Source organism: Uloborus diversus, chromosome 6 (genome assembly GCF_026930045.1).
Source record: "Uloborus diversus isolate 005 chromosome 6, Udiv.v.3.1, whole genome shotgun sequence".
Lineage (NCBI taxonomy): Eukaryota > Metazoa > Arthropoda > Arachnida > Araneae > Uloboridae > Uloborus > Uloborus diversus.
In genome coordinates this window covers 145,625,424-145,652,162 of record NC_072736.1, presented here as the reverse complement: position 1 = coordinate 145,652,162, position 26,739 = coordinate 145,625,424, and the positions used below count along the sequence as shown (strand labels likewise).

Here is a 26,739-nt window from a genome sequence, read left to right as displayed (position 1 = left end):
GTAAATTTGTTTGTTTCTGCAACCTGTTTGAATTCATTTAATATGTTGATATTCTGTTTTTCGTGTGATATTTTGAACATCATATCATTCTCATGAAGCTGCATTGATTTTAAGAGATTATAAGGAATTCCTTTGCGAATTCCTCGTCATACTAGCAAAATGCGAATAAAAGACAAATACCTTACGAATAAAGTACCAATATTTCATGAATTTATAAGGAACTTATTTAGTACTTCTCCTTTATTCCTAACTTTTATTAATATTATATTATCGCTGTTATAACTATTATTATTTACGGCAGGTTTAACATTGGTCAAACGGCTTGGATTAAACACTGATTTTAGTTTTCCCCGCTGTTTTTTTTTTTCGTAAATAATTATTTTATTGCAATGTATATGCATATAACTAGTGTAAATTTTTTATGTAGCATTGTTTTTTCAGTTTAATGCATTTTTTTAACCACCCCCTATTCACATAAAATTTGGGGGAGGAAATTGAGCACCCTCTTTCAGTTGAAATAGGAAGCTAAAATTCTTCCAGTATATTACTATCTACAAGTCTAAAAATATTGAGGGATGGTCCGTTATCTAGGAGAAACTTTTTCTTTTCTTTTTGCATGTACTTTTGAACCACTCTACAGTTCTTTCTTCGTGCTTTCGTAGAAATGTCACACATTGTACGCAGTGATATTTTTTGCGCCTTTACAGAAGAAATGTGATTTCTGTAGCCACATTGACAAATTCCCGGACAGACAAGAAATTTTTCGTCTGAATTTTCAATGGAATGCCTTTTTTCGGAATCTAGAAGGTCATTCTTACTTTCAGTACTAAAATATTAAAGCCCAGCAATTGCAGAAAAGTAATCTTTGATATCACTTCGAGAAATTTTTCATTATTTTTAAACCAATCGAGAAAAATTTTGGATCATACTACTTCTCGTTTTGATGTCATTTTATTCATCAAAATTTCCTAGCAAAAGAACAATAGCATTAACTATTTTTTCTAAGTCCATTCTTTTAATCTATATACAATTTAGAATTCAATTAAATATACAGTTCAAACTTACTTTTGTAAGACGGTGAAAAAACTTTCTGAGGCAAGTCTTATAATTAAATGCTGTGCATTAGAGCTCTTCCGTTAGCAAAAAACGGAGCTATTCCCTTTTTGCAATGAGGTCTTCAGTTTGTGTTATAAATATTTTTTTACGAGATATAGTCTTCAGTTTTCGCTCTAATATTTAGGGCCATCCTACCGTCACGTGCGGGACAAAAATATGCTTCAATTTCATTAACATTTCGTCATCTCTTAATATTTCAATGAAACAGGGGTAAACAATTTTTTTAATCTTTACATTTAATACAAAGATGCTCCTGACACAATTACATTTTTATTAAACAATTTTGTTCCTTAAAGTAAAATTTATTTACATGCGTCACGTGCGGGACATCCAAAGCCGACCTCTGGTAACTTGCTTATGAATAAGCAAATATTTTTGTTCTATTAATACAGCAATGACGAAACAAATTGTAGATTTTGAAAGCTATGGTTCCAAAGTAAAGGAAACATATATCATTAGTTTAGAAATATAAATTTATACCATTGAAAAAATATGTATATGCCCATTCCATTGAAAACAGTTATTTTGTCCCGCACGTGACGGTTCCTATACTTCATTTAAAAAATAATAATTTTTGAAGAAAGTTTTTGCTTAAGTAGTCACACATGCGTTTGTGATTTCTTAAACAACAAAATTTTGTTCATCATCCTTTTAAATTATTATTTTTATTAAATATATCAAGCGTCACGTGCGGGACAAAATTACCGTTTTCCGTATAATGGTCCTTTAAAAATATCAGTTAAGAATGATTTGTGGTTTTTGCACGAAGATGAATTAAAGTTTAAACATTTCATAGGTTTGAACACCACTTAATGCTATCATATTGCAATGAATGGCTATAATATAGCTTCAAAGGCAATTTCATCTAGATTAATTCTTCTTATTTTAAAGGCGTAACATTCGCCTTATTTGTTGATTAACGACTGGGAATAGTATCATATATCATAAGCTGGAAGGTTGTTTGTTTTTATGTTAAGCATCTAATGTTTGAGAACTGGAAAAACTTAAAGACATTAATGGAAATTTTATGGAGCTTGTAAAACATATATTTATTCGCCAAGATATCTGTAATGGAAGACTTTTATACCTTTGAGTCAAAATGGGTATTTATGACTGTAAACAAACATTCATCTTGAACCAAGCTCTTCTGTTTAGTTTCATTGCCGCTGTCTTTAGTACTCGGGGTAAAAAGTATAAAAGTATTCAGAACTTCTGTAGGCGTTTTTATAGCATATCTATAGATATATAATTATTACTATTAATATTATTGTTATAGTATTAATAATACAAGAAACATATAAGAGAAAATATGTTTTACAACATTACAATTTTCTTTCGACTAAAATCTGAAATAAGAATCAAGGAGGGATATTTAACTGGAAGAAACAAATCAATTAAATCATTTCCACTTAAAAGAATAAATACGTTAACTTAAGGAAAATGTATCCTATAATATAAATTTCAGAAGCAAAAAAAAAAAAGCACTGCTTCATATTTTATTAACTTTGTATCTCGTACGATTTTTTTTTCCGTTTGAAAAATTATGATACGAGTTTTGACAAATTTATCTACATTCAGACATTTTTCATATTAGTTACTTCAATTTTCTTGAAGCCATTAACAATGTTATGTAGGAATTTCAACGATAGGGTATTATCCTCCAGAATTCTAATTGCCACATATATGTACTATATTGGGACAGTAATCTTTACTAATAATAAAGCTGAAAGTCTCTCTGTCCGGAGGATGTCTGGATGTCTGTAGGATGTCTGTAGGATGTCTGTGACGCGCATAGCGCCTAGACCGTTCGGCCGATTTTCATGAAATTTGGCACAAAGTTAGTATGTAGCATGGGGGTGTGCCCCTCGAAGCGATTTTTTGAAAATTCGATGTGGTTCTTTTTCTATTCTAATTTTAAGAAAAAAAATATCATAAGATGGACGAGTAAATTACGAAATTATCATAACGTGGAACCGTAACATGGGCAGAAGCCAATTGGCGAGATACGAAATTATCATAACGTGGAACCGCAAGATGGGTACAAGCCAACTGGCGAGAAAATTCACCATATATTATTTGTAAATATACAGGCGAACCAAAAGACCTTTTGATTTTTCTATTACGGGCAAAGCCGTGCGGGTATCACTAGTTTTAAATAAAATGCTTCTTCTCCGAGACTTTCTTTTGTGATAATATTTTTCACCAAATAATCTCAAATTCAGTTCTCCGAGGAGCTATTAGAAGAACGGCAACAATCGAATAAAGATCATTTGTCATTGTCGCATCATTATTTAATCATGTTGCTTTACCTCAGCGTTTCTTAAATTGTGTTCTGAGGAAACCTAAGTGTTTCGTAGAGATCCTTCAAGTCACGAAGCTTTCAGTCTTTGGTAAAATTGAAATTTTTCACTTAAAAAATCTATGAAAATAACATTTGAGGCTTTGAAACAGTATTTTTCGAATGAACAGTAGGGAAAATACCAAAAGACATTTGGATTAAATACCCATCTATTGTCGATGAACCACATTCCGATTATGTCAGTACAAAATATAAACTTTTATTGAAACGATATTTAATGGTACTTTCACCATTTGCATCTATTGTTGGAACTTGGTTTTCTACTTTGTGTCTGCAAAAAAAATATAAAAACAGACTTAACTGTTGTAAACGTGATAGGAGAATTGAACTGTCATACATAAAGGCTAATGTTAACTACTGAAGTTATTTTTTTAAGTTGAAAGTGTTATTAGTTATTTTTTTAATACTTATTGCAAACAAACCATTTTTAGAATGTTGCATTTAAGCTATCTACCGACGAAAAAACTGGGTCCACGAAAAAAGTGGACAGGATTTCACTTATCAAACAAATTAAGAAACGCTGCTTCTATCTTATTAAAGAATTTTACTGTGAAATGCAACTTAAACAACATCTGTTACAAATTGAGTTGGTTGACTGTTATTATTTCAGAACACCAGAATGTAGTTTCTCTTTTAAAAAACGAAACTAGAATACTGACTTGGTCAGAGTTAATACCCGCTTTCTCGCTAAAAAATTACGCTAGCGCTTTTGCTTGTAACAAGGTTGAACACCTTTCGTTTTCATTTAATAAAGAACTTACTAAATAATGATTACGATGATGGAAGTCTGCAATAAATTTTTGATCCCTTTTTTCCACCATTTCATAATGGATTTCCGCAATATATTTCGTTATTTTTTCTCTGTGTTCTTCATCCATATCATCATTCATGGTCGTTGGGATTTTTTTTCCTCCCGATAAAAACGATACAAGTATTTTTTGGTTAGCTGAAGCTTAAAATTACTAAAACTAAATTATTGAAGCAAGTGGTTTCATTGCGATGATAAAATTTTCCACTGGCTCTTTCGTTCAATTAAAATAAACCACTTAACGAAGCGTCTTGAGAAGGTAATAAGTGTCAAATGATATAAAAAACGAAAACTTAAAATATATTAATTCAATGTAATTTGGCAAAGAAAAAATCTGCAATTATTCAAATATCAAACAATTTGATTTCATTTAATGCACAACAGTTACACGTTAGAATAAAATTGGGGAACAGTTTTTGGCGAAACTTTGAATCTAGAACTAGCGACAAACTCCATGTATTGACCCTAATTTTACTCCAATAATCCCAAAGGCAGAGTGAGTAACTATGCTTCGACTCCATGACTAATCATGACTGTTTATCAAAAGATTTATAACATTTGAAAATTGTTCAGAGTCCCAACCAGGGTTGCCAGACTTAAGAACAGTAAATACGGGACAGGCTTCTTTGTGTGAAAAGGGGGGGGAGAGATATTTTTCAGACGTCGCTGCAAATTCAATCTAGACAAAGCATTAAACCTCACAAAATGTCGCAGAACAAAGTATAAAAAATCGTTTTCATTGCGAATGACGACGCATACGCAGAGATATATTTCCAATATTAGTCAATGAGGAAAGAAGAAGCAACCGTTCGGCTCCTCAGGGGTGCCCCCCACCAAAGGGCAAGGGTGCACCCCCTCAATATCGTGAAGACACCCCCATCCCCAAAAAAGCAAGACCCCCCAAAATGAGAAAAATACCCCTCAACCCCCCTAAAACTTTCAATAGCGCAGTCTGCGCCATGAACCCCCCTCCCCTCCCTAGGTGAGCACCCCTGCGGCTCCTCATGGTCTGTCTCCAAAACAAAACATACAAACCAAATCAAAACGAAACAATTTTTGTTTTTGTTGCCACATGATTTTCTTATAGCTCATTATTTCATTTTTTGTTTTACTTTATTTTGTTCCATTAAAATAATGTCTCGTTCTGTAAAATATTGTTATCAGCTAGAATATGGGACTTTAGCCGTCCCGTATGGAAGTTCCCCGTGACGCGGGACAATTTTTCAAAATACGGGACTGTCCCTTGAAATCCGGGACGTCTGGCAACCCTGGTCCCAACTGCTCTGTTGGTAACCTACATCAGGAAATAGACAATCGCGCCTGCAGACTAGCACTGCTCTCCGGTCAGGTCCTATGTGACAGGGAGGCTAGAAATTATATTAGCAGCTAATATGCTTCTCTTTGCCGTCTGTCTTTTTGCTTGTATTCTCTCTTTTGTTCTGTATTTTTCTTTGCTAGCCATTGGGAAGTTCAAAAAATACTGAGTAAATAAGAAAAAAAAGTTAAACTATTTCAACTTAAAAATAAATAAAATTACAAAAGCAACAGTACTTATTCGGCTGATAGGTTTCTATCAAATCATCATCATCAGGCTTCGAAGCTTCCTTTGCCTACCACCTCATGTAGTTTTACCAGTTGCATGAATCCACAAAGACAGCTGTGCTTTTTTATCCAGACCAGCAGCCGAGCAACCCATTTTCCTTTTTGTAAAACAAATTTGGGGAATTTCGTGAACATAGCAGATTTAACTTGTAACAGTCACCATTAGCGTACATGAAGGATCTTTGACCGGAAGGCATCGAACCAATGACATTCCGCTTATGAGTTTATTGCCTTATCGATCAGGCCACAAGATGCATGCTCAAATACGTGCCCATGTATGAAGATACAGAAAAAAAACGCTAGCACAGTCGAAAGGGCAAGAGAGCACTGTGCTCTGGCAAAGTAAACACTAAACCTACATTTCCACCAGTTCCTCGTTCTTGTGATACTTAATAAAAAACGTCAAATAACTGTGGTGATCAATGAATCTTTCATGCAATACAATTATAATCTTACTCTAAAAAGTTATTTTCTGTATACACAAACAGTATTTTTTTTTCTAAATAAGTTAAATATATCCCTGTTCCATTATAAAAACACGTCATTTAAAGTATATAATCATCACTACATGCAGCAGGTTGCAATGTACTACCGTTACCATCTTTAAATTAATAAACCCATCATTCTGCCTTAATGATGCTATTACCATTTGGTAAAATTAAATGATCGTTTTTCCGGGCTATCACTGCAACACCACAGAACATAATTTCGAAAACTCTTTTTTTCAGTTTTAATCAGAGATACCCCCATTTTCGTTCCTCAGATTTCTGTATAACCTAGTTAAATATGTGCGGAATAAATTAACACTTACCGTCATAAAACTGGCGGGGAAAAGTAATGATTCAGAATATACAAACGTTGTGGATGAGCATTATTTCATTCTTCCTACTTCGAAAATAGTGACATTTCGAAATAGTATGTAGTTCATATTACATGATCTAGAGGAAGTATAGATTAATTAGGAAATAGTTATATCTTTAGTTAGAGTACTTTTACAAAATTGGATGGAATAGAGATTAATAAATGGATGCCTCACTTGCCGAATCTACTAACTCCACGAAGCAAAAAAGAAGAAAATAGTTATGATGTTATCCATAGTATATTAGTACTATGGTGTTATCCATAGGAGTAAATAGGCCCTCGTGTTACATTTTCTGCCATCACATGCTCAGAAATGTACTGAACCAACCCTTTAATATAAATTCATATTCTAAGCATTGATAAAGCACTATTAAAGCATAAATGAGGATTTTTTTTAAAAGTGGAGTTAATCGATTTGATGATTGAGGCATCCGAATTCAAGTCACCTTTCATTCTTGTAATTTAATGCTATCAAACTAAAATGGAAATTTGTACAGTAGCTACGGTAATCGACTCTATTTAAATGCAAAAAGATGCTAGTCCACGAGAAGATGGCCTTAGTAATTCAAAAAAGAAAAAAGAAACTTAATAAATGAGCCACAACTTTGCGTGCACCATGTTTGTTCCACCGTTTTTTGCTCTCTTAATGAAGTTTTAAAAGATGGAGTGTTAAAAAACCATCTGCTTGGCGTTTAACGTTAGTAGCCTTGCTAACTAATGGATATGCCTATTTTTGCTTATTAACCAGATGTTCAACTTTTCATTTCACTGGTGGTCACACGGTACGCATTTGCATATCAGACGTAATCATAGTCTTTCACTCAATAAAAACATATTAATCGCCTTTTCACAACATCATACCCGCATCAGACTTAACTCGATTTTCAGTCTCTTGACTAAGGAAGGCGTTGTAAGGTTGACGTTTCAAGGCGTTGACTAATACACATATTTTTTCTATTTTCAATAGTTAATGTCGTTTAAATTTATTTATTTTTTTTTTTGCACTTTAACACTTTATCTTTTGTAAAGTAACAACTCTCTAGTGTCGTTTATGGTTTATTGTATCATTGTAAAGCTTTTATGCATTGGTTTTGTCTACTTTATTACATATATTGATGTTAAATTACCAAACTTTTTGTCAAGAGCAAATCAAAACTGTAACAGATAATAATGTAATTTTTTATGTATTTAAATAATGTTCCTCATAGACCCACTTGCTCAGATTTATCTGAGCATTTAAAACCGATAAACCGAGCAATTGGTAGGTGCGGGTGGTCTCTGAGGGTGTCAAGTGTCAAGGTAGTCAAACGGTACGGAAAATGTCTTTCCATAAGTCCAGTAACATTAGAATTGTTCAAACGTTATCAGGATACTCACTTCTAAATAAATAACATTAAAGATAAGTTTGACAACAACTGTTTCAATGTTTATGATGAACCTATTGGCTCAAGTTTTAAGTCTCTTCCGGACAGTTTAAGTATTTTGAACAACCATCCTCGAAGTTTTGAGTTCATCAAAACGTATTCCATGCTTTTTATGCGAAGGCTTTGAAATTCTCATCCACAACATTTTTGTGTGACAGAAGTGACGTAGTTGCCTTTTAATTGTTGCTAAAAACGATGAAAATAACAGTAATTACAAAGTAAAAATACTTCCTCGTTTTAATTGTTTCCAAAGAGAACGAAAAGTAATAGTTTTTATAAAGTTAGTTTAGTAAAAAATGTAATAAATTAATTTTAAGGCTGAACTTAAGCAACCATATATTAGTAGATTTTGGGAAGTTTAAACTTTTCAAACAATACAAGTTTTTGAAGATTTGTTTGATTCTAGTCAAGTCATCAGTTTGAAAGCGTAGTCCCCATCGCTTAAGTTCCTGGAAATTTGTTTGTTAACTTTAACAAACATAACTAACTTTATTATTACGTACTATTATTTTACATTGTTTTTGGTAACGATTAAAAATCGAATTTCTATGTTGTTTTGTTTTCTCGTTGTTTATAATCTATTTTCTTTATTAAAATATACAATTTTGCTGTGAATATGCCCAAGTCAGGAGCAGATGGAATAAGAGCGTGGCGTTAAAGAAAACGTACGGGTATATAAGCTGATAGCTCAGAATATAAAAAAAACACAAAGGTTAAAAATTTTACTTCTAATCTTGTGTCTTTACTGCACACATTTTTTTTTTTTTTTTTGTCATCTGAGGGTTACGTTCAAAGCATGTTATTTGACTTTTACTTTAGCCTTTAAGGCTTTTTGGCTTAGTGGTAAAGTACTGGATTGGTATACCAAAGGTTAGTGGATCAAGCCCCACCGAAACCTTACATCCGTGGGCTTTGCTCAGCACGAAACTAGCCATCTTTATGTACGCCACAATTGGAATTACATGCTATGAACGTACGTCCCAGACACATTCCACCTGTTTTTATCCTTTCTATCATAAATCGATGAAAAGAAATAAAAAATAAAATAGACTGGGATTTTACTATAGAATCATAAATTTGGAAGTCATTTTTACTCACGTCTTTTGAACAGATCCAAAAGAAAAAGGAAAAAGTCCAACATTTTGCTCTAAGGTAAGATATGTGATCCATTCACAAAAAACGCATATTCATTGTGATACTATAAAAGAAGAAAGATATTTCATCTGTGGTCGAATATAACGGAAAATCTAATCTGAATCCTTTCCATGTGTCCAGTAACAGGTGTTAAAATCTTCTTCGAATACTTAGTTATAGTTAAAAAACATTTCAGTTAAGGTTGACGGCTATTTCAATGTTTAAGATGAATTTTTGGCTTAAGCTTTGAGTTTCCTCCGATCAACTTACGTACTTGATCTATCTGATGAACCATCCTTGAAGTTTTTCTGATTAGTCACTGTCCAAACCATGTAAAGATACACAGCTCTACTTGCTGCCTTATAAATAGTCCATCTTCCTTCATCATTTCTATTGCAAATCAATGAAAGGAAATAAAAAATCAAATAGAATGGGATTTTGCTATAGAATCATAAATTTGGAAGCCAGTTTTACTCACGTCTTTTTAACACATCCAAAAGAAGAAGAAAAAAAAAGTCCAACATCTTGCATTAAGAGAGGAAATGCGATCCATTAATGAAAAAGGTGCATTCATTGTGGTACTATAAAAGAGGAAAGACGAGATCAATGAATGCATTACTCGAAAACAAAAACACCGGAGATTTCCTTTGAGAAAATTAAACAAGCCCGAATTCTGACTCCGCACTTATTATAAAATCAATCACGGGGCAGAAAACCGGGGAATTCTTTCAAAGTAAGCAAATAAGATGCTCTATCCCTTTCAAATCCGACCAGTTAAGAAATTCTCCAAAGCTACTTAAAAAAATTTCGTCCCCCCGTGCACCAATCGATAAACAATGCGGGCCGCACTTTCAAAAGAAGGATCCTCTTAAAAAGAAAGATTCGGACCTTTTGAATGTTTTCCTTTTTCTCCGAGCTTTCTTGGGGGAAACAAGTTGTTCCTTATGATGTAACACGGTGCGCCTCTTCTTTTTAAGTGTTTGTGCTAAGACGCCGCTGGAGCGAATGGAAATCGATGTTTCATTGCGCATTAATAACGGTCGGGCCCAGCTGTGGCCATGCGCTTGTAGAAACTCTGGCTAAGAAACCCTACCAGGCTAACTGGGGCTTGTTCGCAAAATGCATTCTTATAAATATCGACGATATCGGTCGTCTTCCTTCTTGTGACGAAATTCAATCACGCCTTCGAACGTGTCAAGCTGTGTGACTCGGGGACCCGGGGAACTTAAAATTTTTGGGACAGTCTCAGTTTGCCGATTGGAACTTTAAATTATTCCGAATGATGCTAATTTTCCCAAACGGAACTCCAAGTTTCGCCGAATAATGGTAATTTTACTGAATGGAACGCCAAATTTTTGCAAATATAATTCCAAATTTTGACGAATCTTCTACTCATGTACTATCTGAATCCAAAACGGCTCATTGGTTGTCAAATGTGAAACGTTTCTCAGCTACCTGACTCTACTAATTCGACTAATTACGAAACAATGACCAACAAAATGTTAGTTCTGAAAGTAATGTTGACTATTAACTTCATGCATTTATGTTTGAGCCATTCCATTTCAGATCAGGCAAGGTCTGTCACATGACCATCACCGATTTTTTTTTTTTTTTTTTTTTGAAAAAATTACAGTAGTTACATCTAAGGGACATATGAAATATCCCAAAAGGGTTTTGCAAGAAAAAAATTTTTTCTTCAGTTACAGCCTATTAAAATTCTGAACAAAATCCGCCATTTTCGAAAAACCGGCAAAACACTCCATTTGAAATGGACACTATTTCAAAAGTATTTAACCTACTTGAATTATTCTTTTTTCTAAAAATAAATAAGGACCCATATATCCCCTAGACATCGTTTTTGAAAGTTTAGTTAGGATTTTTGATAAAGAAAAAAATTCATTTTTGCTGCGAAAAAACTGCATTTTTACCGATTTCATGATTTTTTTTCTCCATGAAAAAAAAAGTTTTTTTACTAAACGGAGATGGCAGTCTAAAGCCCTTATATGATAGTTTCATAACATATTTTATTACAATCCTTGGATGCATACAGTCTCGGAAATAAAATTTGAAGTTTTGAAATTTTTCAAAAATTAGCGATATTTGAAGTGATTTTACTCAAAAAAACCCATTTTTTTAAATCTAAAAATTGGCTCATTTGAACCCCATATAATGCTTAACAAGTGGATAGACACCGCATCCCGTATTTTTTCCCATAAAATGTTTTATAATTTTTTGAAAGTGATCTTATACAAATTTCTAATATTTTCTGTCGCTGAAAATCTGGTTATATTAATGCCTAATAGCTACAATAATGGTGCACTTTATCAGCAAAAAATAAAATTTTACTGACTTTTAATAATATAGCAGTATCAAACCGCTTCTGATGACCCAGTCAATTCGTCTTTTTGTACTTCGTTATATAAATATCTTTTTCTGCTGATCAACGCCTAATTGTTATGGGAGCTGAGCTCTCATACTTCCTTATTTGTTTCACTCACATTTTTGTATTTTTGACCGAATTCAGGCCACTTAAGCATTAAAATAAGTTCTGAAGACTATAGGGATCCTGCACTTCTTTTGTTAGAAATTGGATCCCTGGCTATAATAGCTACCTTTGGTGAGATCTGTTTGATTACCTCAACTTACAACCATGTTCAATTGATTACTTCTCTCATAAAACAGGTGGGCTTTTTAAATTCTTAAACTACAAGTGAGTTTTGCGGTTTGAATTTACTATACATATTCTTACGTATAAAAGTAATCATACGAGGTAGGATCCAAAAATTATGTGACAACATTCGCCAATGACAACCAAAGCACGAAATTAAAATTAATCGTTTTAAATGCATTGTATTGTTCTTCCCTTTGATGGTTTCCGCTGTCGCGTAATTGAGTTGAAGAGAAAGAGAATTGAAAGAGAAAAAATATGATTCGTTGCTGCATATGAAAGTAACGGTGAATGCATAGCTTTGGAGACAAAATAAACTAATATTTATTTTTAAAAAAGGAAAGATTTTAACTGTTACTGATAAAGTACATCATTATCGTAATTATCTTATATCTTTAAACGAGCAATTCTTGTGGGTATATATATATATTTCTTATCTCGGAAACGGCTCTAACGATTTGGATGAAATTTTGGATTTAATTGTAGTTTTGCATTCTAAGTTCATCTACATCAGTGTTTTTTCTGTAAAAACGCGATTTTTTACAAAAAACAGTTTTTTAATATAAAATCAAATTGAGTTAAGCCTTGAAGTAAACTGTGAGTTGACGCATCAGGCAGACGATTTGCAACCATAACAATGAAAATATGCCTCTTCTCGCTTTAAAATTTTATACTTGCTTAGGGTTGCCAGGCTTGGCTGATATTGGCCACTTTGGCTAATTTCAAACACACTTGGCTGAAAACAAATTCAAAAGCATTATGTAAGTCGATGTAAGGTTTTTTTTTTTTAAGTGAAACTATTGCTTGACCATCCTATTTTATTTTATTTTTTTTTATTTATTTTCTTTTTACACTTCAAATAGTTTAACATGTTTTTAAAATCACGCATCTAAATTTTATTTCGAAGAAGTGTATGTCTTGAGATAATTTATGTTTTGTTAAGACAGTTGTTATCATTTGTTGGAATGGTTTGTGGATCATCAGTTTTGATGGATATCATGCTGTATGTAGCATTTTCTGGCGTAAAAACTATAAGTACTTATTTAAAAAGAAAATCTCGATTGGGATAAAATCGTGACACGCATCATAGTATGAAAGGAAATATTCGGTTAAAAACCGATTTCACCATAGCAAAACTAAGGTCAAAATATTTTAATTACTGACAAGAAAATTGTATAGTGGAAACAAACGTAACAGATAGTTTAAAGCAAAATGTTGATTTAATTACATTCAGAATATTCTTTGTTTGGTACTTTAGTGTTATAAGAAGGTCGAGTACATAATATTTCGTTAACGTGAAGCTTTTCAAGTATATTTGGAAAAGTATTGAACCTTAAAAAAACACAATTTGACAAAAAATAATTCTTTTAAAGCCGAGCGAGGCTCGGTCGTCCAGGTACTTAGTCATTAATATAATCACCAAAGACTCTTCTATCTACACACAGGCTCTTACAAAACTTGGCTACACACAGAGTCTTACAAAAAGACGAATTAACTGGGTCATCAAAAGCGGTTTGTTACTGATATATTATTAAAAGTCAGTAAGATTTTAGTTGTTCCTGATAAAGTGCACCGTTATTGTAGCTATTAGGCATTAATATAATCAGAATTTCAGTTACTGAAATTACTAGACATTTTTATTTTACATGCATGCAATGGGCGATAAAGTCACTTTCAAAAAATCATAAAACATTTTATGGGGGAAAAATACGGGATGCGGTGTTTATCCACTTGTTAAGCATTATATGGGGTTCAAATGAGCCAATTTTTAGATTTTTTAAATGGAGTGTTTTGCCGGTTTTTTCCAAAATGGCAGATTTTGTGCAGAAATTTAATAGGCTGTAACTGAGGAAAAAAAAAATTTCTTGCAAAATCCTTTTGGGATATTTCATATGGTATTTTTTTCAAAAAAATCGGTGATGGTCATATGACACTTTTCATAACTGCCCGCCTGATTTGAAATGGAATGACTCGTTTTGGATTTTGTATAGTTTGCTCTCAATATTTAGTATTCGCTTATTTTATATGAAGACTATTTTTATTTTTTTAATTTGCTTAAAACTCCTTTTTTTATACATTATGTGCATTTCATTAACTATGTCTATATCTTTAGTAACATCTTGAAAAAATGAATGGTGCCACGTCGTGCGACCGGTATTCTAGTATGTTGTCTTAGGTACAAAAAGGTCGGGGACCGCTGGTATATATAAAACATTTTCAGTATTTAATGTTAAATGTTAATTCTTGAAGTTTTTTTTTTTTTACAAATTATACTTAGTTAATATTCTGCATTCGATTGCATCCATATTAGGAAATTTGTATAACTATTTAACAAGTAGTATATGGGATTATTCATCGCCTCAACGCTTAACCTATGACTTTTTCTGCGCTATTTTTCTTACAAAACGAGCAATAACATGCGCTTGGGCAGTTAAAAAGGGTTCATTATCCATCTCATTGCCCAACATCGCTCAACATTTCTTCCATATCTTCCCCCCTTTATTGCGTACTTAAACCTCATTCCAAACCCAGTCGATTGTCTTTGCTCAGACCGTGAAGTAACCCGACACCGGAGTAATTGCGAATCAATTACAAAAGATGGCACCACACAAAATGCAGTGTCGGAACAACATCACAAATGTCTGCCTACGAAACAACATGCGGGCCTTTTTAAAACGCTCGAGTCCGCCATATTTAGACAGACATTAGGTAATGGCGCCTAGTCACGACTCGTATAATTAAATAGTCGTTTTCGTGGAAAACTTTTGCTCGCCTAATGAGCTGATGTTTAATAAGGGACTGGCAAGAAAACCGCTGCAAACAGGGAATATTCCGGCTGTGTCTAAGAGCATCTTCAAATGCTCGTTAGTTTTGGAGAGGTTGTTGTTTTCTTTGAGAGCAAATAATGGAGATTTCGTGTTTCTGTCCATTTTTTCGTGAAATACACTTTTTCGAATGTTTTAATTTTTGTTTTGAGAATAATTATTAGGGTGGTATTAGGGTGGTCGGATTGCATGTCTCAAATATTACTTGCAAGGTAGTATAGTTTTTTTTTTTTTTTACTCGTTTTGCGTGTATTGAATAGTGTCAGGTTTAAAGTTTTGTTCAGTGAAACAAAGAACATTTCATTTTATCGACTAATACTCCGTTTAAACTTTAATTTATGTCTTACTTTTAATGAATCATTTTACGTTTTGACTTTCATACACAACTCTGACCACAGTCAACAGCAGAAACTTATGACTCCCAGTCGCAAATGTAGATAATACAGTACTTTTAAGCTTTAAAAAATTGATGATATTAGGGGCGGCTAGAATTTAAAATTCCAGTAACAATAGCTAAGTAGGAGTGTGTAAAAGGAGCAAAAATTCAATACCAAAGAGCGTAAAAGGAGAGACCGATGCGGGAGAAAGTTTTAAAAATTTAGGTTAGAAGTACTATTGGCAATGCTTAATACAGGTTCTCTGGAAAACTCTCGGATTATCGCCAACCAGACAATAGATTTTGCATCTCAATTTTTCTCTGAATTTGTTCCCAACTTGGTTGTATAGATCACCAAATGGTCGCAATGCGTCTCTTGATAACCCCGCTTGGCCATGGTGATCCTGTAACTTGCTCGGAACCAGTTCATCAATGCATTCCGGTGTTTTTACCAAAGGTATACGGACCTAATTTCCTTCTTTTTTCGATCTCAATTTTTACATTTTTCTGCCCAGAATGCAGTTTGTTAACTTCCTTACATTACTGGGTCGGAATCGGAGGGAAAAAGAACGTCTCCGACTCCTGAAATTTTAATACCTTCGACTCGACTCCTACTCCTTTACTCCAAAATCAGCCCGACTCCGACTCCATTACTCAGACTCCGCACCCCGGTAAAACCTTTTTCCAAGACACCACCTCTTTGAATGGAAAGAATTGTTTCTCTGTTGCTTTTCCTCTCGGAGTTGATGGGAAATTTGAGGGACATAAAAATGCCCTCTGAACGGGGTTAACGTTAGTGATGTTCCGGATATCCGTATCCGTATCCATATCCGCGGATATCCGAGGAAAAAATAAAGATCTGTATCCGTATCTGTTACTTTTTTGACGGATCTTAAACGGATCATTTCTATTCTATAAATTTTTAAATATTTGAATAAAAGACTCTTAAATTCCGTTTAAATTAGGTTTTATTCCCTATTTAAATTATAAGACATCATTTCAGAAGCCAATTTGTACCCCCCCCCCCCCCCCGTTGCAAAAAGGAAGGGGAAATAAGTTTTTAAAGTGTATCAGTGTCTTTTTGGGGCACCGTAGCTTCTAAACAGATAAACCGATTTTGATAGTTCATTTTTCGTTCGAAAGGTAACTTGATCGAAAGTGCTCTTAGCTTGGCCTTTTTTTTTTGTAGAACTTTAATTACCGGAGATATTAATTAAAAACCGGTTTAACGTTTTTCACAATTATGATAGTAAAAATTTACCCGTACGTTGAAAATGTTGGCCCTAATTGAAAGAACGAAGATTTCTGCGTTTGATATTTATTTGAAACTTTGAACTTATACACAGTAGGAGCTATAATGTTGTTAAGTAAATTTTGTATGCAATTCTAAGCCTTTATACACGAGATTGGTAGTGATTTCATAGTCAGAAGATAAGTAGAAAAAGCTCAATGATTTAAAACTTTTACTTGCTGTCAGTTCATATTTGTTAACAAATGTGTGTTCTGACCCGCGAAATTCATCTTAATATGAGGTCGGCTCTCTGAGACATGCTTTATTTTTTAATTTTTAATTTAATATTAGTTTTTGTTATTGATTTGGGGTTTCTGTTATTCTTCATTTTTGTTTTTCTCGGCATCCTTTAAAAAAAGTGAGACTAAATTCTCTATTTACTGTTTGTAAAGGTGTGCCCGGCTCTGTATTTCGTCGGTCGGAGAAGTTCGGTGGAATGGGTCAGCCCTGCATTTATGCTGAAATATAAAAAGAATTTGAAAAAAAAAAAATAGAACCGACTTCAAAATTGCTCTAAAAAGTGAAAAATAATTTTATTCTTTAAACACCATCGATAATACTTTTAAACATAATTTTTGAAGTTGGCGCAAAAATAAAAAGTAAAATCCAGTGTAACGATGCTTCGTTCATATTTTTTTTCAGAAAATCATCCAAAGAGGAACGAAACATTTATATCGTTACTCAAACATGCTGTTATCAATGCATAATGTATGTGGTAGTGAAGAAACTAGGCCTGGTTAAACTTATAGTTGTAGTTGAGTTGTGGCTGTGAATTATCTTATCTATCGTTTTTGCGACAACTTCAAAAATTATGTTTAAAAGTATTATCGATGGTGTTTAAGGAATAAAATTATTTTTCACTTTTTAGAGCAATTTTGAAGTCGGTTCTATTTTTTTTTTTTTTTTTTTTTTCACATTTTTTTTTTATTTCATTCTTTTTAGGGTAAATGTAGATATTCCAGTAAAGTAAGAAGTTAACTAGTAAGAAGTTCGGCTCTATATCACTGTATTGCTTCAGAGAAGCCTTCATTCAAAATTATCATTACAATTACTATTAATGTTACTGTTATATGGCACCAAACTTAAAACAATGGGTTTCATATCATTTTAATCATTTAATAGGGAAATTGCATAAAATTTACTGTTTTTTGCCCATAACTTTTTTCTAAAGAACAAATATGGTCAAACAAAGTAATGGGACCTAAGTTGAGCCATCCCCTATCCTATAAAAAAAGAATCATCAAAATCGGTTCTCTAGGTGAGACGCTGTGAGTGGACAAACAAACAAACAAAAAACAAAAAAAAACATTCTTACGGTATGAACTGATAACCGCCTCCTTTTTGAAGTCGGTTAAAAATGATTTCTAGCCTGTCCAGTAGCAGCTTTACACTCTTGCTCCTGTATCCTACATCCACCGAGTAAGCTAGAAATAATTTTTCACATTCCATCTAAGCATTAATGCAGCGCTGACTATTCCTTCCAACTCTCCCTCAATTTTAACGGAGATTTCTTTAAAGAGTAAATCATAGTCTTGATTATATTTTGCCGCAGTTGACATTTTTTGAAGAAACTGACGTTATTCTGACGGGAATACCTTCCGTAACAAATTTTACACTTGGATAGTTGAATTGGGTAAAAAAAAATATTTTTGATATCCATATCCGCGGATCTTGGCACTAATGATCCGTATCCGTATCCGCGGATCTACTATTTTAACGATCCGACACATCACTAGTTAACGTAATCAATACTGATGTAAAATAAACTGTTTTTCATTGTTTTAGAAAATATTTTAAATCACGATTTGAGTATGAGTTTGCTCATGCCAACGACATTTAAATTCTGAATTTACCAATCTGATATTCATTTTTAATGTAGAAGTGTTGTCATTACGATTTGTATTCAGAAGTACGTAGCCGCATTAGAGATTTAAAATACGCATACTGATACCAGTGTCAGTGCTCGAATTCAGTCTTGTTAATTTAAAAATTGATGCCAACAAGGCAAGTGTTACCTGGGGCATAAACAAATGTCCTTGATACTGGAATTTTCCTTCCGATTTTCCAAAAGAAATGTACATGATTATGTTTGTTTGTACTTCAAATAATTCGAGAAAAATATCTTTTGGTGGTTTCTAATACTTCAAAGATCTCTCCTTGGAAAAAAAAAATCTTTTTTAATTTGGCAACGTAACTGTTTATTACAAAAATGTCATCAGATGCAATATTTATTTTAAAACCATAATGATAGTTATTAATAAACGGATGTAAATCCGTTGATCACCAAATGTGACTAGTGGCATTAAAAAAATTATCTACTTGTTTCATTTTATGTATTTATTTATTTATTTATTTATTTTTCAGTTCCAGCAGTAGGCAACTTCACCGAAGAAGAACCTCCTGCAGCGCCACCTATTGGTAATATTTTAATTACCCCGAAATTATTTTACTTCTACCTCATAACACCGTTAAATAAGTAAATACGTACAACAATGTTAAATAACACAAATATGCAAATAAATAGCAAATCTGCGCTTTTTTAAGGTTTATTTCACTTTTTAGCACATAAGTATTTTTTTTCTATATAAAGAAGATAATCCTCATTCATTTACCAAAGTATAAAGTTTAACAGTTCTGTTTTGTGCATAAAATGATTTCTGGTTGCTCTCGTGTGTATAGTTCGGGGGAGGGGGGATTAGACATTCCTAGAAAAACAAGTAAGATATCTATCGACATCAATTAAACTCTTCTTTCAAATCATTGAAATGAAGTTTTGATAAGAATTTTGATATAAGTAGGGAGAGGGGGAGTTTTGATACTCTTATTAAAATGAATATCACCTCAAAATTTCTGATGAGACTACTTTATTTTTGGTAACAGAAACAAATTTTATAGGCTCAATTTTTTTATTATTCAATAGAAAGCAGAAGACGTTTTCAAAAAGGAACGTTCATTATTTTTAACATGGTGCTTTACTGATCCACCATCAGGAAATAATGAAAACAAGCATTAATGTGTTTTAAATGGGTTCAACACATTTTGTGTTTGACGACGTTAACTTTAAACAACTCCTTACGAAAAACTGACTTAGAAAAGTTATTTTACTTTAAATTTAAAAAGTAGAATTTTATACATAGGGTGTTCCAAAAATAATGATCAATTTTCATGATCAGGATGTTTCATGAAGTCTTCAATGTCTTCAACATAACAACCGTACTTGTCAATGCACAGGGACCAACGTTCCGCCATGAAACGAACGCATGCTGCAGCTATTCAGTTGTAAAGCTGCTGACAGCTTCCGCAAACCTGGCACATAGCTGATGCAGACTTGTTACTTGAACCATTCATACAAGGCATTTGACGTAACCCCAAGCGAAGAAGTCTAGGAGCGTCAAATCAAGTGGATTTGCTAGAATGGTGGCTGTTTTTCGTATTTTCGCTGATACAACTAGCGCAGCTCTTCATATGTTTTTACCAACTTCTTTTCAAGAAAGGATGGCTGTTCAATATTCTAACGAGAGTATTTCTTTTAACATGTGAAAGAAATCAACACACCTATGTTTTCATGAAAACGGATTATTACTTTTGGAAAACATTAAACATTCAACAAGAATTTGATCCATAAAGTAACATAAACATGATTTTTAAGCATAACAAGCTTTGACAGTGCATATAAAAGTTCCACCAGATTTAATTTTTCACCGAAATATAATATTGTTTAAGATCATCTTTCTTTCATCAGATAAAACTAAAAATGAAATCAGTATTTTCAGTAACATAAAACACCCTTTTATTGTAGGAGTGTTTCTTTATATCTCACATAAGAAAACCAGTGCTGTAACAGTGGTGTTAGTTTAGATATTATTAGCTAAAATGTCCAAAAACATTTTAACTTTAGGAACTGGATTTTGATCAATAAAATTATAAAACACTGACTGAACTAAGTAACACAAAAACTGGTAAACAAAGTTAAATTTTACTTTTTTTTTTTTTTTTGCAAGTCTAAGATGAAAAGATGAATAGTTACATGAAATTTTACTGTTGATACTCATTTCAATGTGAAGACGACATTTAACAAAATTATACAATTGCCATTTTATATTGCAATTTTTTTCTGATAAATTGAAATATGTTTTGTGCCTATAGCGTAAATTGTAATACAGTTGACTCTCTCTGTCTGAACACCCCTAATATGAACATTCCGATGGTCTTGACGAAACTCCATAGACTTAATATAGACTGACCTCTCTGTACTCTGAACTCCCTATAATATGAACACTCCAGTATTGTGAACGCTATTTTTTAACACCGTTCAATTATTACCTCTCTGTACACTGAACATGTTCACAATCGTTACTTGGGAATTGCCATGAATGTAATTGAAAAGCCTGAAATTCATTCGCAATTTTATCATAATTATTGAAACGCATTAAAGGGAAGATGGAGAGAGGAAGAAGACAAACATTATTTTTTCCTAGATATTACTATATCACATAAAATCATTCAGCAGAGCAATATGAGCCTGAAGTTTCTGCCACTGAACTACTCATTTCAAGAATCCGACCATTGTATCAGGTAGTATTTAAGATCTTTAAAGTACAATTACGCTAGAATTACGCGGCTGAAATTTATCCGGAAACCTTTTCGCTTAAACAAGTGGATGATGACACGTACCTTGCATGAGAATACACAATGCAAAAACAGATTAAAATTACTACTTTTTTTCTAGGAATTGTACCGATAGCTGTATTGCAATATTATACTGTTGAATGTTATGTAAAACTTAAACTAAACGAGCTGATGTGTGCATCACATGACTTCCTTTTACTCCAATTTTAATGTCATTTTCCCATTATTGGCAATTTTAATGTGATTCAATAGTTTACTCTCTAAATATCACCACCAGTGGCCAAATTGAAACCAAATTTTTAAAAAAAAACGCCACATTTGTCGCCAAGTTGGCGACAAAACTGGGCGACCAAAAGACTGGCGATATATCGCCAAGTGTCCGCCAAATTATAACACCACTTGAGTATACATCGAAATTAACAATGATTTCCCCACAAAAAGGGGCGAACGATCCCTTTAGAAACACCCGATTGTAACCAAAAGGGGAGGTGCACAACTAGACCCCACTAGGAGTCTACGTACCAAATTTCAACCTTCTAGGACATACCGTTCTTGAGTTATGCGACATACATACGCACATACGCACACCCGCACATACGCACATACGCACACCCGCACATACGCACATACGCACACCCGCACATACGCACATACGCACACCCGCACATACGCACATACGCACATACGCACACCCGCACATCCTCACATACGCACATACATACATACGTACATACGGATGTCACCAGAAAAGTCGTTGTAATTAACTCGGGGAATGTCAAAATGGATATTTCGGGTGTTTATACGTTCTTAGGCACTTATTCGCGTGTGGTCGGGTTGAAAAAAAAAAACTCAACATTAATTCGTGGGTGAGCAAAATGGAAATTAAGGCCGAATTTTGAGTGAAAATTTTTTCGCGAATACAATACTTCCTTTTTTTGTAAAAGGAAGTAAAAAGAAAGAAAGGAACGCATAAGTTTAGATCCCACCGCGTTGAGTTGAACATTGCACTAGACATCAATCCTACATTCAGCACCTATATCTCAATAACTGGTATAGCACACTTTACAAAATACCGAGCACTAATGCAACAGAATACATATGCATGCATTTGCTGTCTCCCTGTATAGTAAACACCCCCACAATCTGAACACTTTTGTTTGGTACCATGAGTACTCAGAATAGAGGGAGTCTACGGTATAAAAAATGTTTCGCAGGCTTTTTCCCCCCAACTCTTCACAAGGCTATTGGTGCTTTCATAAATCACATGTTTTTTAGGATTTGCTTCTAAATCTTCAATCAATATTTTTCAACTTTTGTATTTATAATTTTTAGAATATTTCTATTCAAAAAAAAAAGTATTTTTTCTATATATTGCTTTCCTTTTCTTAGTAAGCACTGCTATGAATGAAGATGCTTTGACAAATCAGTACGTCGGACTGGTCATAGGAGTACTGGCCGCTGTCATACTTTTATTAATCATCGTCATTTTCATCATCATTGTTCGGAACAAAAGGCGGAAACACACAACCCCTCACACCATCCTCAAGCCAGTGGACAACCGGGTCACCATTAATATGAAGGTAAGTAAACCTTCCGAAAGTGTACGTTTGAGGCAGTGAGAAGCAAGGGTAAGAAAGTGGACTTTTTTAAGTTTTGAGTAAAACACGTTCTAAGTCCAAACCATAAGAAGGATTTCATTGAAATAGCATCCTGCTACACAGCTACACCCAGCGGGACTACTAGTACTATCTCTTATCCTATAGCAGAAGAGAGATTCCTCTACCCATTTTACTATTTATTTCAAAATATTTAATTTCGACCCTTTGCTTCTAGGTTCTTCAATTAAGGAAGGCTCATGCTTAAAATTTTAAAGTATAAAATAAATATCAATGCTGAAACTAAACTAAAATGTGCAGTCAATGAAACTTTTGGTTTTCTTGAGTATTTCCGAAATCCGACGATATGGGCTATCCAAAGCCATTTCTAAAGATGTTTTACTAAACTTTCATTGAAAAGTATTGATAATTTTTAAAAACATGCAAAGCAAAATAATAATTATAATAATTTTTTTTTCTCACAGCTGTACGATGTGAAATGCTGTTCTTTTTTCTTCCAGGATTTAGGTCTGAATTATTCTCAGTGTTCTCCATTGGCCTGCCAGTCAAACGGAACCATCTATGGTCATCAAGTAGTTTTGGACGATTCGGATCCTGATAAACTCCTCTACCAGGAACCTCGAGATTTCAAAATTCCTTATCCTGGTACATACAGCAATGGTAAGTCACACTGCAATCTCCCCGACAGCAGTTTTGAATAGGATTAGTCTGATGGTATAGACACGTGGCATAAAAAGAGAACAATAAAGATTGAAAGTGAAGTTATTACCAAGACTGTGGAGTCGGAAGAAAAATGACTACAACTCCTTTACCGTAGAATCAGTTCAACTCTGACTCCTTAGCTATGGCTGATTGTTGACTCGGAGGGAAAATGACAGACTCCGACTCCTGAAATTTTAAAGTCAACTCCGACTCCTTTACCTCAGAATTAGGCAGATTCTGACTCCGCAGACTCCGCAGACCTTCTTATTACACTAATTCCTGACATAATGCGTTTTCAGTTGCCTGTACCGCTAAGTAATGAACTATATCTTCAATGTTATACAGGGGGATTAAAACAACGATGGTAACAATTTCAAATTACAATATTTTCTACATTATACATAGCACTCCAAGTCTGTTTATTACATGTGACTATACAAACATGGAAATTTATAGATGTATAATATGCTCTCTCCCGGTTGCGGATAACATCAAATCTAGATGATAACTCAAATGATTCCACACTAGATGACGAATGTCTTGCTTCACTGAGCTCATCGCCAATGTAATACGGTTTCATGATTCATTGAAATATATGAGAACAGTTAGTATATAAACAGCATCTTTTTTTCGCGAAACTCCACCAGAAAAGAAATCGCAGGGTGTGAGATCAGGAGACTTGAAGTGCGAACTGTAAGCCGTGTCGCTTACAACTAATGAAGTGAGTAATTCAATAACAACTGATGCTACAAAACAGTACGGTCCTGGAGCACTTTAGTGGTAGTATTCAAAACTTCACAGCATCCTCCGTCAAACATACCTGTCAAAATTCAAGCAAGGTAAAACACCACTAGTGGCCAGCGCTTAAGTAGTGACCACTTAAAGGTTTACATTTTAAAAAATATGATTCCAGGTCTCTCAATGGATTCAAAAAGGCATCAAGCATGCAGGAGAGCGAATTTTAGAAAAATAACCTCAAAAGTTACTTGAATTAACTTTCAAGTGTGTTAGTTTTTTTTTTTTTTTTTTTTTTTTTGCAATTAGTGTTTAATAAGTGTCTTGGAATAATAACAGTCTTTTGGAATAAGTGTGGTTCTTGGACTAACTTTCGTTACACTCTTTCAGAATCTACTACTTCGAGGGAGTACGCCGTTCCTGATGTCACCAAAAGCACAACCCCGCCACCATCTATCCATTCTTCTTCTAACAAGCCCACCTTTCCCCAGACGTTGCCAAAGCCTCACCAAAAAGCCCCCTCAGAGAGATATTACGCGGCCACGGACGTAGTCAAGATGCCAAATTTGCAGGGTGTGAGTGGCAACACCGTGTACGCCGTGCCCAATGTGGATCTGCTGAGCAGGGATGACAGCCCACTCAGGGAGATACCGAGACACAGGCTTCATTACATGGAGAAGTTGGGCGAAGGACAATTCGGAGAAGTAAGTAGACCTTCTTTCGTGACAACATCCGCTCCAAGTGCAACGGAATTTCCGTAGTTGCTACTGAAATTAGTCAAATTCAAAGAAAATTAATGCGTGAAACAATTTGAAAATACCGACATTAAACTACGAGGGAAGTGAAGAACGATTTTTTATAAAAACTTTAAAAACTGATATAAAAAAGTAAGTCTTTGTTTACTGACTAATTGATACTTAAGTTAATTTTATACATAGTCATCGTTTAAATTTAAGCACTTGTCATGGCATTTTACAAGTTTCTCTATGCCTTCTGCATACACAGTTGCCGCCAAGCTGCTGAAATAGTCATTAACAGCTTCTGTAAGTTCTTCATCACTGCCATAGCGCTTTCCACCCAAAAAGTCTTTCAACTTGGGGAATGAGTGAAAGTCACTGGGGGAAAATCCCCTCAATGATTTGCCTGTAAATTTCTATTGGTCGGAGTCTTCTTGCATTCAAAAATCTTATGACACTACGAACCTCACACTTGGTGGGATTATTAATTGTACCGCACATTTTAAAGTCGCACAGCTAAGCAATAACTGGCCGTAGAGGATCGCGGCTAATGCCAGATTGAAGGGAAGCAATGCTAAGGTCAATAATCACGCGGCAGCGGTGTTGGGAGAACGCACCCACCCGCCAACACAAAACGTTCTTCTCTTTCCGGATGACCCTCGAAATTTGAAATTTTATGTCATCCGTATTTGCAAAAGGTTTTTTTTTTTTTCTTTTTAGTGGTATATCATTGTCGGCAACCGTGGAAAGGTGAAGAGCAGTATCTGCCAATCTCGTTCATTTTTCTTTTTTTCTTTTTCTTCCGCATTTTTGTCATCTACTGTTATTTTATTATCCACTTTAGCTTTTTTGTACAAGCTTGTTTATTTGGCGGAACATACAGCACGAAAAAAACTTCTAATTCCAGCATTTTCTATATCTTAGTGAGGAATCAAAGACTCGTTTCTTCAAACATCTCAAATACTCGTTTCTGCAGATACTGCGCTTCACCTTTTCACGGTACTTTGGTAAGGGCTATGGATGACTGGGTGACCAATGTTGGAGGGTATCGATGTTCGCAGATGTAAGTGTACTCTTACTTTCAGAGGATATTTTAGGTTCATCCAGTTTTTCAACTCTCCTGAAATCACAAGAAAGTCACTCATTTTTCTAATAAGCTCCTTAGAAAAGGAACAAATGGTGGCCATTTGTCTGGTTCATGCATAATTACTGGCAAGTATCTAACAGCTCTTTACGGCATTCAGAGACTGCAATTTCATTCTTTACCATCAGTCGCGTAGAATAACCATAGCAGAACAGGAGACAGTAAGCCTCTCAGTTAAACTGACTTGAGATTACCTTCACACTGCCAATTGAATTGATTAAGCCTATACTAGCAAAGGGTCCGCGAACATGATGCGGCTCAGCCTTGTATAGTGAAGGCGTTTGTGCGTACCATATTCCTGACATTTAGTGAGTGCCAGCACTTCTTGTAACATTCATCATTAGTAAGTTTCAAACCAATACTAAACGCATTTTAAAGCCCTTTGAACTGATCGTGTATAAAATATAATTGCTTGATTTATTCCAGTCCTCTGAATACAAAATGTATGCGTACAAACATGTCTAGATGGGCAAATTTCAAAATTTGCAATTAAGGGAAAGACTAACTTGAAAATAAAAGGGGGAAAATAGCTTGTATTTTAATTCATTTTTTTAGCTTTTCTATACATTATGATATCTAAGCAAGTGGGTGGACTGAAGAAAAGAGCAGAAGGGGAGTGATAAGTAACCCATAATCTCTAATGAAAAAGTGGCTCTAAAACAAAAAGTCTAATGAATGTTTTCTATTTTATTTCATGCAACAAAGCTTCTTT

The 26,739-nt window shown here is 34.1% G+C and overlaps 1 protein-coding gene across 1 annotated transcript in view; it reads left to right on the top strand.

Annotated features, from left to right (window-relative positions):
- The window catches only part of LOC129225020 (discoidin domain-containing receptor 2-like), a 141,596-nt gene that overhangs the window by 103,072 nt on the left and 11,785 nt on the right, over positions 1–26,739 (top strand). Inside the window, exons 7-10 of the mRNA XM_054859567.1 lie at positions 18,829–18,882; positions 22,483–22,673; positions 23,210–23,369; positions 24,537–24,850. Of these exons, the coding sequence (XP_054715542.1) occupies positions 18,829–18,882; positions 22,483–22,673; positions 23,210–23,369; positions 24,537–24,850 (719 nt within the window). The remainder of the gene's footprint in view (positions 1–18,828; positions 18,883–22,482; positions 22,674–23,209; positions 23,370–24,536; positions 24,851–26,739) is intronic.